This window comes from Neophocaena asiaeorientalis, unplaced genomic scaffold (assembly GCF_003031525.2).
Source record: "Neophocaena asiaeorientalis asiaeorientalis breed wild unplaced genomic scaffold, Neophocaena_asiaeorientalis_V1.1 scaffold39, whole genome shotgun sequence".
NCBI lineage: Eukaryota > Metazoa > Chordata > Mammalia > Artiodactyla > Phocoenidae > Neophocaena > Neophocaena asiaeorientalis.
This window is the reverse complement of record NW_020175670.1, coordinates 4,431,496-4,443,663: the sequence shown is the minus strand read 5'-3', so window position 1 is coordinate 4,443,663 and position 12,168 is coordinate 4,431,496. Positions and strand designations below refer to the sequence as shown.

At 37.0% G+C, this 12,168-nt stretch overlaps 1 protein-coding gene across 1 annotated transcript in view; it reads left to right on the top strand.

The window, feature by feature from the left end:
* The window catches only part of SLC30A9 (solute carrier family 30 member 9), a 71,717-nt gene that overhangs the window by 21,051 nt on the left and 38,498 nt on the right, over positions 1–12,168 (top strand). The window contains exons 3-6 of the mRNA XM_024731720.1: positions 313–375; positions 2,368–2,467; positions 4,420–4,512; positions 4,882–4,964. Of these exons, the coding sequence (XP_024587488.1) occupies positions 313–375; positions 2,368–2,467; positions 4,420–4,512; positions 4,882–4,964 (339 nt within the window). The remainder of the gene's footprint in view (positions 1–312; positions 376–2,367; positions 2,468–4,419; positions 4,513–4,881; positions 4,965–12,168) is intronic.

Here is a 12,168-nt window from a genome sequence, read left to right as displayed (position 1 = left end):
TTTTTTGCCGTACACGGGCCTCTCACTGTTGTGGCCTCTCCCCTTGCGGAGCACAGGCTCCGGACACGCCGGCTCAGCGGCCATGACTCATGGGCCTAGCTGCTCCGCGCCATGTGGGATCTTCCCGGACCAGGGCACGAACCCGTGTCCCCTGCATCGGCAGGCGGACTCTCAACCACTGCGCCACCAGGGAAGCCCATGTGATAATATTATCTTTTTTATACATTGCCAGATTGTCAGCTAATATTAATTAAGTTTATAGGTTTGTATGAAAACAGCTGCTTAATATCTTTTTAAAAATGAACTTTACAGCGGAGAATATTGGTGCAGAACTGAAAGCTCCACTTATTAAGCAAGAACCTCTCCAAGTAAGAGGTAAATATATTTTATTCTATTTTTTATTATAATGGTGTTTTGAATTAAATATATAAAGTTAGTTTATATCGAGCTCTTTATAGTTATAAGGGTATGTTCATTTTTCTTTAAATATATTGACCATAAGGACTTATTCTATTTATAAACTAATTTTCTCCTGAAGTTTACTTTGCATTTTAGTCATAAATTTTATGCAAGTTCTTTTTTCAAAAGCCCAAAGAAAGGAGTAATGGCAAATTAAAATCATCAATTGCTTTATCATTTTTAGAAAAGTAATGTGATTAATAAAGAACAAGAGGCCAACACCTACAGCTTGTTCAAATCCAGGTAGAGTTTGGACATTCTTGTCTGATTTCCTTTTCTGGGAGTGACTGAGTGATGAAGGAATTCTTGTTTGCAGCTCTCTTCTTTATAACGCGCTATGGCTTCCATCTCCAAAGTAGCATGTTTCATGGAGGTACTAATTCTGTGATTAGGAGCACCATGGCTTTGGCGTCAGAGAAAAGTGGATTCAATTTGTAACTAGGACATACTAGCTGTATGGCTTTGGGCAGTTTACTTTATTTCTCTGAGCCTTAGTTTCCTCCCTATAAGATTGTGCTAAAAGTGGGACTTCTTTTCTAGGATAACTTTGGAGATGATAGTGTACAGTCACAATTAAGACTACTTAATGTTGTCTTATCATCAGTAATCTGGACTAGGACAGGCCAACAGGGATTTCTAGCTACTTTGAAGAAATTATTAAAAAGTAATGTAAAGGAAAACCTAATCTTTTTGAAGAGCAATGTAATTCTCCTCTCTGATCCAGAGAAGTTTATTTGGACTTAGAATTTTAGGATTTTTAGAGTAAGGTAGTTTAGAGACACTCATGCAAAAAGAAACCTGAACTTCTTTATATACTTTTTTTCAAATTAGGTTTTGGTTTTTATATTGAACTTTAGTTTTGAAATGTTCTTGTTAACTATTATTTGTGCATTTGATTTTAATAGTTCGTGTGTTATTTTAAGATTCTTTTTACCTACTGTAGTGATGGATAATTTTAGTCTTAATTTGTTCTTTCAACTTGTAAGTACAATAGAAAACTCAATAGTTACTAGACATTAGAATAGAATATGAAGTGGCTAGGTAACAATTTTCAGAGATTTGCTTATGTTATTTGTGTTTTGTGACCAAAAGTCTCACTATAAAAATGAACAGACCAATGTTGACTGCAATTTTTAATTCATAGACTATAATTGATGCCAAATTGGTATTTTATTTTATTATTGATGTCTCTGGCTTTTTTATGGACAGGTTGATACTTGATAATAGGAAAAATTTAGAAGGCAGTATTTCACCTATAGTCTATAATTAACTTCCTATAATTTTTAACTGATAAAAATGTTCCTTATAGTTACTTCATCTTCGTTACATTATGTGAAATGGCCCAATGACTTTCAGACTTTTTTGACTGCAAACCACTTAAGAAATACTAATGATCTAGTATATATGTAGATTACTATATGTAACTGAAACAAAAGTTTTCACAAAAAGTGCTTGTTCTTCATTATGTGCAGTACTCTTTGATTACTTTCTATTTCATTTTTTATAAAATGCTGGTTTCACCAGTGTTTGTAAAACACCGAACCAGCGTCTAATTTTTTATTGAAACTTCAGTTCATTTTCATTTAGACCCTAAGCAATTTAAATTGTACTAGTACGATTTAAACAGACCAGCAATACCTATATAAGGTATCCTTTAGACAAAGGGTTGACATTTTGTCATCAGTTACTGATGAACTGTGGAGATAAAGCTGGGTGGTTACAAGTGTAATTCTGTCCTATTCTGTACTTGGAGTAAACTTTTTTTTTCTGACGCCATTCAGTACATCAGGAAAAACAGTTTTCTATGGAATTCATTAGTGAATCCACTTAAAACTCAGCATATGTTAATCTTCAAATGTGACTTCCAATGTACATATTTAGTATGTTTTCCTATATTTTTGGTTTTAGTCAAAGCAGTCCTTAAAAAGAGGGAATATGGACCAAAGTACACTCAGAATAATTTCATCACTGGAGTCAGAGCAATGAATGAGTTCTGCCTCAAATCCAGGTACAGTAATTTTTTAAAAATGGGGTAGTTTGCTCTATCTAAATCTAAATAACCAGTTATTTCCTAGAATTTGTTAACCCGCTAACATCCATGTGGAAACTTTACCATGGCTCCTTCCTAAATTGAAGAAGTATTTTTATTCAGTTAAAAAAATGTTACAATTTTGGGGCTTCCCTGGTGGCGCAGTGGTTGAGAGTCTGCCTGCCGATGCAGGGGACGCGGGTTCGTGCCCCCGTCTGGGAAGATCCCACATGCCGCGGAGCGGCTGGGCCCGTGAACCATGGCCGAAGGGCCTGTGCGTCCGGAGCCTGTGCTCCGCAATGGGAGAGGCCACAACAGTGAGAGGACCGCGTACCGTGAAAAAAAAAAGTTACAATTTTTAGCTTACTAAACTGAAGGCTGCTCCAGCACGAGCAGTTCCAGTGTTTCTTGGCTCCTTTAACTCAAAAAGGTAGGTTCTTCAATATCTTTGTGTCACACAAGAACCTTAGGAGTTTATTGTTATGTTAATATGTAGTAAAGTTATCAATAAGATTATTTGCATATTTGTATAACTTTAAAATTTTGGTTTTTTTGGTAAAGCAGTTTTATTATGTTTATGTTCACACTCCAGCTGTGATTCACGTTGAGTATAAATTATTTTCTTTCTCTCTGGTATCTTGTTATTAATTTTCTTGTAATTAAAGAGATTTAGTGAGGTATTTTCCACAAATTTAAACTTTTCTCCCTCTTTTGTGTGTTTACCTAGAAAAACCATATTTATGTGCAAGATATCTTGGTAATTTCGACATCAGATGATCTAGCCTCCCCTACCCTACCCCACCCCCAGCCCATGGTCATATGATCTATGGTATAATACCAAGAAATAAGAATTCCTGTAATCAGTTTTATAACTTCCATAACTATTGAAACAACAACCAATTATAATAATGATATAAAACTATATTCTGTTTCACATACAACAATTTTGTGAGTTAAGTAGGTTAAGTATTGCTATCTCCACATTATAGGCCAGGGAACATAATAAAGAGTGATGATGTAGCTTATTTAGTGAGTCAGTGACAGAGAGGGAACCAGAATATATATCTTTTGTCGAACCCGTGTCCCCTGCATTGGCAGGCGGACTCTCAACCACTGCGCCACCAGGGAAGCCCCAGACTTTTTTTTGATGTGTGATAGTTGATTGTTAAACTTACTTTATTTTATTTTTACTTTTTATTTATTTATTTTTTGACTGCGCCACACAGCTTGCAGGATCTTATCCCTGACCAGGGATTGAACCCAGGCCATGGCAGTGAGAGCCTGGAATCCTAACTATTAGGCCACCAGGATACGCCCCAGATTTTTATTTATAGGTCTTTTCGTTGCTATTACAAACTTTCCTTAGGAGGACCAATGATCAAATTTAGTATGACTATTTAGCAGTGACTTGATGAATGTATTAACATTTCAGAATTTAAGAGAAAGGAAAATAATTAAATAGCATGAAATTGACACATATTCTTTATAACTTGGTATCTATGAATGATATTACCACTTAGTATTAATCTGGATATAAACAAATGACTGTAAATTTTAAATTTAAATTCTTAAATAGAGGGATAATACTCTAATCGGTGTTCTTTCCACTTTTCACTTTCTTTCTTCATACATCAGACATTGCAATGGTGTGTCCCTAGCAGATAAAATGCAAGCACTAATAAAGGAATTGACTCTCTACATATTATGTTATGGTATCTATATTGAGCATCAAGAATAATTCTTAGTGTTTCAAGTGTCTCTAAGTCACTTTTGTGTACAAAATGTCATCTTTAAACTGCTTTTTATAGGCTATACAGATTTAGCTATTAAAATGAGGATCAGTGTAGTGGCTTTTATCTGCCCTTAATCCTTTTAAGTACATGAACCATATGAACCTTGTCTGAATAAATTCAACATATTTCTTTCTTCAGTGATCTAGAACAACTTCGAAAAATCAGACGACGAAGTCCTCATGAAGATACCGAGTCCTTTACTGTATACTTGAGATCAGATGTGGAGGCAAAGTAAGAATATAGTTCTTTTAGAATAAAAATACAAGCTGAATTTGGGATTAATAAAAATGTATTTTAGACAGACTCAGAATTTTTAAAATGACATGTTTTAAAAGCAGAATATTTTTACATTTCTAAATTTATCTGAGAGTTACTAGTATGTACTAGTTAGCAAAAAAAGTCATAATTTATGAGAAAATTTGCTGTTGAATTCACTCTTACTGTTTAGATTTAATTTAGAAAAATTTAAGTGCTTTATATTTTTCCTAAAGGACCTTATGCTTTGTTGTTAAATTCTCATATAGTTTTAGTTATCTAGATTTAAATATGATTATAATAAAGTCATTAAAATTGTCATTGTTGGTGGTCGTGTGTACACAGATCTTTGGAAGTTTGGGGAAGCCCTGAAGCTCTTGCCAGAGAGAAAAAACTTCGTAAGGAAGCAGAAATAGAATATAGAGAAAGTAAGTATATTAAATTTACAGCTGAGTTAACTGAAAAGCAACTTGTAAGTAAGACTTGTGCCTATAATAACTATGCCCTCCCTAGTGGTTGCCCACCTCTTGGCCTTGGCTTTGTTGCTTCTAGCAAATACCAGTTTTCATTTTGGGATTCAATTATTTTATAAAAAGAGTATTATTTGTTTTCTCCTCTATAGCTTTTTAAAGATCATGAGAGCATGCAAAGGTAGTTTGTGGTTTCTATAAGATATATGAATATTAAAACTTAGGGTCTGATTTGAAGATTGTACCTGTTTAAAGGTAAATCCTAGTTTCTAAAGGGTTTTGGCCTCTCAGAAGAAGCAAACAGCTGTTGAGCATCTTTATATTCACAGATATGCTAAGGAGAGCTGCACTTAAATCCACAGGAATGAAATGTTTAGTTTCTTTTTTTAAAATTTGTTTTTCAGTGAGGTAACATTGGTTTATAACATATATTTCATGTGTACAACATTATATTTCTACTTCTGTTTACCCTACAGTGTGATCACCACCAAAAATTTAGTTTCCATCTGTTACTGTACAGTTGATCCATTTTACCCATTTCACCCTCAGTAACCACTACTGTTTTCTGTATCTACATTTTTGGTTTGCTTTGGATTGTTCATTTATTTCGTTTGTTTGTTTGTTTTTTATATTCCACATATGAGTGAAATCATATGGTATTTACATCTCTCCATCTGACTTGTCTCACTTAGCAGATGGTAAGAGTTCACCTTTTTTATGACTGAGTAGTATTCCATTGAGTAAAAATACCACATCTTTATCCATTCATCTGTTGTTGGGGGCTTAGGTTGTTTCCATATCTTGGCTATTGAAAATAAATGCTACAGTGAACATAGAGGTGCGTATATCTTTTCTAATTAGTGTTTTCATATTCTTTGGATTAAATACCCAAAAATGGGATAGCTGGATCATATGGTAATTTTATTCTTAATTTTTTGAGGAATCTCCATACTGTTTTCCTTAGTAGGCTGCACTAATTTGCATTCCCATCAACAGTGCATATGGTTTTCCTTTTCTCCGCATCCTCACCAACACTTGTTTTTTCTTACCTTTTTGATACTAGCCATTCGAACAGGCGTGAGGTGATGTCTCATTGTGTTTTGATTTACATTTCCCTAGTAATTAGTGATGTTGAACATCTTTTCATATTCTGTTGGCCATCTGTATGAAAAAATGTCTTTGGAAAAAATGCCTATTCAGCTCCCCTGCTTTTTTTTTTTTTTTTTTTTTTTGTGGTATGTAGGCTTCTCACTGCTGTGGCCTCTCCCGTTGTGGAGCACAGGCTCCGGGCGCGTAGGCTCAGCGGCCATGGCTCACAGGCCCAACCATTCCATGGCATGTGGGATCTTCCCGGACCGGGGCACGAACCCGTGTCCCCTGCATCGGCAGGCAGACTCTCAACCACTGCGCCACCAGGGAAGCCCTCCCCTGCATTTTTTAATTGGGTTTTTTTGTTGTTGTTGTTTAATTGGGTTGTCTGTATTTTTTGGATATTAACCCCTTATCAGATATTTCATTTCTTTTCCCATTCATTAGGTTGGTTGTCTTTTCATTTTGTTGATGGTTTTTTTTGCTGTGTAGGAGCTTTTTAGTTTGATGTAGTCCTGTTGGTTTATTTTTGCTTTTGTTTCCCTTACCTGAGGAGATATAGCTAGAAAGATAGAGTGAAGACCGATGTCAGAGTGTACTGCTGCTTATGTTTTCTTCTAGGAGTTTTATGGTTTCAGGCCTTACATTGAGGTCTTTAATCCGTTTTGTGTTGATTTTTGTTTAAGGTGTGAGATAATGGCCTAGTTTCATCTTTTTGCATGTAACTGTCCCATTGTCCCCATTTTCCCAACTAATGAGTTGAAGAGACTGTCCTTCCATTGTATGGTGTTTGCTCCTTTGTCATAAATTAATTGTCCATATATGTGTGGGTTTCTTTCTGGGCTCTAAATTCTGTTCCACTGATGTATGTCTCTTTTTCTGCCAATACCATGCTGTTTTGATCACTATGGCTTTGTAATTTAGTTTGAAATCAGGGCATGTGATACCTCCAGCTTTATTCTTTTCTCTCAGTATTGCTTTAGCTACTTGGGGTCTTTTGTGGTTTCATAAAACTTATAGAATTTTTTGTTCTATTTCTGTGAAAAATGTCCTTGGGGTTTTGATAGGGATGTGTTGAGTCTGTAGCTGAAATGTATTTTTTTCTTTAAATTGGGGTATAAAAAAAATAAATAAATAAATTAAAAAAAAATTGGGGTATAGTTGTTTTACAATGTTGTGTTAGTTTCTACTGTACAGCAAAGTAAAGTAGAGTTCCCTGTGCTATACAGCAGGTTCTCATTAGTTATTTTATACGTATTAGTGTATATATGTCAATCCCAATCTCCCAATTCATCTCATCCCTCCTTTTCCCCCTTGGTGTCCATACATTTGTTCTCTGTGTGTGTCTCTATTTCTTCCTTGCAAACAAGTTCATCTGTACCATTTTTCTAGATTCTACATATATGCATTCATATACAATATTTGTTTTTCTCTTTCTGACTTACTTCACTCTGTATGACAGTCTCTAGGTCCATTCACATCTCTACAAATGACCCAGTTTTGTTCCTTTTTATGGCTGAGTGATACTCCATTGTATTTATGTACCATATCTTCTTTATCCATTCGTCTGTCAATGGGCATTTAGGTTGTTTCCATGACCTGGCTATTGTAAATAGTGCCACAATGAACATTGGGGCGCATGTGTCTTTTTTTTTTTTAATAAATTTATTTATTTTATTTATTTGTTTTTGGCTCCTTTGGGTCTTTGTTGTGGTGCATGGGCTTCTCATTGCAGTGGCTTCTCTTGTTGCCGAGCACGGGCTGTAGGCACACGGGCTCAGTAGTTGTGGCTCGTGGGCTCTAGAGCACAGGCTCAGTAGTTGTGGCACATGGGCTTAGTTGCTCCATGGCATGTGGGATCTTCCCGGACCAGGGTTCGAACCCATGTCCCCTGCATTGGCAGGCGGATTCTTAACCAGTGCGCATCGGCAAGTGGACTCTCAACCACTGTGCCACCAGGGAAGCCCTATTTTTAGTTTTTTTGAGGAACCTCCATACTGTTCTCCATAGCGGTTGTAGCAATTTACATTCCACCAACAGTGCAAGAGGGTTCCCTTTTCTCTGCACCCTCTCCTGTAGCTGAAATGTTTACTTTTTTTTTTTTTTTTTTTTTTGGCTGCACTGCATGGCTTGTGGAATCTTAGTTCCCTGACCAGGGATTGAACCCGTGCCCTCTGTAGTGGAAGTGCAGAGTCCTAACCACTGGACCACTAGGGAATTCCATGAATTATTTACTTTTTTTTTTTTTTCTTTGCGGTACGTGGGCCTCTCAGTGTTGTAGCCTCTCCCGTTGCGGAGCACAGGCTCCGGACGTGCAGGCTCAGCGGCCATGGCTCACGGGCCCAGCTGCTCGGCGGCATGTGGGATCTTCCCGGACTCGGGCACGAACCCGCATCTCCTGCATCGGCAGGCGAACTCTTAACCACTGCGCCACCCCGGAAGCCCGAAATGTTTACTTTTGATGAAAGAAATACATGTGGGGGTCAGGGAGCCCCAGAATTGTGGTATCACTATTCAGTTAATGGCTTCCATTGGGTTTCTTTATAGGCAATACAGGTGCTAATATAGGATATGATGAAATCTTCGAGTAGGGCATAATCCATTGGGGAATTAGATACTTGTACTACAGTTACAGTTCTGTTACTCTGTGGAACTGAACGGTAATGTGGCAGGATTAAAGTAGAGATAGACGTGCTAGTATTTGCAAAAATTAGACTTTTTTTTGGTCAGGCTTTATTTAGGAGGATTCTGACTTCTTTATTTCTAAGTTCTGCATAGGACCAAGGCTTAAAGGTGACAATATTTCCTTCTCCTCATGAGTTGGTGAAATTTCTAGGTGGAAATTATGAGACAGTTGTGGTCAGTAGCACAGGAAGAAAAGGGGTTGGGAGAGTGTTTTGAGTGTGTGGGTCTTCAGTGTCAAGAGGGACAGCAGTGGGTAGGAAGGAGATCAGGAGATCGGAAGAGCATGAAGAAGACTTGCAGGGAAGGAAAGAACAAAGTAGGCAAAGTCGTAGTGCTCAACTTCACTTTGGCCAGTGGAAACATCTCACATTGGCTCCAAAGTCCTTTTGTCTTAATCCAGGCACTGTTGTAGCATCCTTGCTTTTAAGTACAATAAGATGTTTCAGGTTTATTTAGTATATTTCCTGCCCCAGATTGGGAATCAGCCATTTCTAACAGGAGACCCTTTCCTTTTAATAGGAAATAAAATTGAGAGACCTGTGGGCAATAGGGATACTCATTCTTAACAGGTTGATGTATTTTTAAGGTCTTTTCAGTGGACAGAGCTAGGAAATACTTTTTATTTCTTAAGAAAAGAGACATAGGTTATTCTGATAAACATTGTTTCTTTTCTTTTTGTATCTCTTACACTGAAAATCTTATTTCTTAATTCATTAACATAATTAATTACATTTTTGGTTTGTTCTTATGTGGGTGTACACACATATAGAGAGAATACAGTGTAGTTTCAAACTAACAGGATCGATATTGCTATCAAGGTGTTTTAAGATTTCTGTTTTTCTTTTTGTCATCATTATATATCCCACGAGGGATATATAGTCAAATGTCTATGCTTTAAAGTCACTTTTAATTTCTCATTGTATGGATAAACCATCTAACAGATGTAAAATTAGCTTCATTTGTTTCATTTTGCTTTATATTTTGAGAAATTATTTTTATTTTATAATTTTGTAAAATGTTTACACAATTCCAAAGCGACCTTTACCAGACAAAACACTTCAGAGAAGTTTAGCTCCCATCCCTGTCTTCTCTACCATACTCCCTCTCTCTAACATGGGTAACTGTTTAAAAAATTAGTTTGGGGTCTTTCCTGGTGGTGCAGTGGTTAAGCATCCACCTGCCAATGCAGGGGACATGGGTTCAAGTCCCGGTCTGGGAAGATCCCACATGCCACAGAGCAGCTAAGCCCGTGCACCACAGCTACTGATCCTGCGCTCTAGAGCCCGCGAGCCACAGCTACTGAAGCCCGCGCGTCTATAGCGTGTGCTCCACAACAAGGGAAGCCACCGCAGTGAGAAGCCCACACACCACAACAAAGAGTAGCCCCCGCTCGCTGCAACTAGAAAGCCCATGCACATCAACAAAGACCCAACACAACCAAAAATAAAATAAAATAAAATTAATTAATTAAAAAAAATTTAGTTTGGGGGTTATTTTTTCCCTTTAAAAATTGCAATAAAATAGCATACATACTGGTAATTTAGACTCCCCTTTTCATAAATAAGGCATATTATGCATACTTTCTGTGCTTGCTTTTTTTTTTTTAACTTGATAATGTGTCCTGGAGAATATTCCATAGCAGGAAATAGAGACATTTCTTCATTTCTTTTATAATACTCCATTTTGGGGGGTACAGCATAGTTTATTCAGTTATTTCCTCCTTCTGTCATTTCCAGTTTTTTGCTAGTAAAATAATGGTACCATGAATAGCCTTGTACATATATTAAAGGAGATATTTAAAGTACAGAATTTGAGAAAGCATGGTAATAGAAAAATATTTTTTCCTGTATTTTTAAACTTTGAGCTAACAATGAAGAATTGGTTCTTGTATTTTTTAGTTAATACTGAGACGAGACTCTTAGCAAACTGCCTTTATCTCATTGCAAAAATACAACATAAAATTTATCATTTTAACTGTTTTTATGTGTACAGTTCAGAAGTGCTAAGTATATTCACATTGTTATGAAACATTTCCAGAAAATGTTCTTCTGGAACCTTTTTCATCTTGCAAAACTGAAACTATACATGTTAAACAATTCCCTTCTCCCTCTCCCTCGAGCCCCTAGTAACTACTATTCTTTTTTCTGCTTCTATGAATTTGACTACTGTAGATACCTCACATAAATGGAATCATACAGTATTTGTGTTTTTGACTAAGTTATTTCACTTAGCATAATGTCATCAAGGTTCATCCATGTGACAGGATTTACTTCCTCATAAAGTCTAAATAATATTCCATTATATGCATATACCACATTTTGTTTATCCATTTATTCGTCCATGGATGTTTTGGTTGCTTTCACTTCTTGTCCATTGTGAATGGTGCTGCTGTGTGCTGCTGTGAATTTGGGTGTGAAAATACCTCTTTGAGACTGTGCTTTCATTTTTTTTGCGTATATACCCAGAAGTAGGATTGCTAGACCATATGGTATTTTTTTTTTTCCAAGAAGATGTTGGGGGTAAGAGTTTTATTAATGACTTTATTTATTTTTGCTGTGTCCGGTCTTCGTTTCTGTGCGAGGGCTATCTCTTGTTGTGGCAAGCGGGGGCCACTCTTCATCGCGGTGCACGGGCCTCTCACTATCGCGGCCTCTCTTGTTTCAGAGCACAGGCTCCAGAAGCACAGGCTCAGTAATTGTGGCTCACGGGCCTAGTTGCTCCACGGCATGTGGGATCCTCCCAGACCAGGGATTGAACCCGTGTCCCCTGCATCCCAGACCAGGGATCGAACCCGTGTCCCCTGCATTAGCAGGCAGATTCTCAACCACTGCACCACCAGGGAAACCCCATATGGTAGTTTTTAATTGTTTTGAGGAACCTCCATGTTTTCCATGGCAGTTGCAATATTTTATAATCCTACCAACATACTCAAGATTTCCAATTTCTCTACATCCTTGCCTATACTTGTTACTGTCATTATTATTTTTTTGACTGCGCTCTGTGGCGTGCGGGATCTTAGTTCCCTGACCAGTGATCAAACCTGTGCTCCCTACATTGGGAGTGTGGAGTCTTAACCACTGGACCACCAGGGAAGTCCCTATACTTGTTATTTTCTGTTGGGTTTTTTTTGTTTTGTTTTTGTTTGATAGTAGCCATTCTGATGGGTGTGAAGTGATACCTCATTGTGGTTTTGATTTTCATTTCTCTGATGATTAGTGATACGAGCATCTTTTCATGCACCTGTTGGCCATCTGTATATCATATTTGGAGAAAAGTATTCAAACCCTTTGCCTGTTTTTTAATCAAGTTGCAAATTCAGATTTCTTCTAATAACATTTTTGTTGGTAGCTAGTAGAAGATGATTTAACATAGTCTTAGAATAATTGTG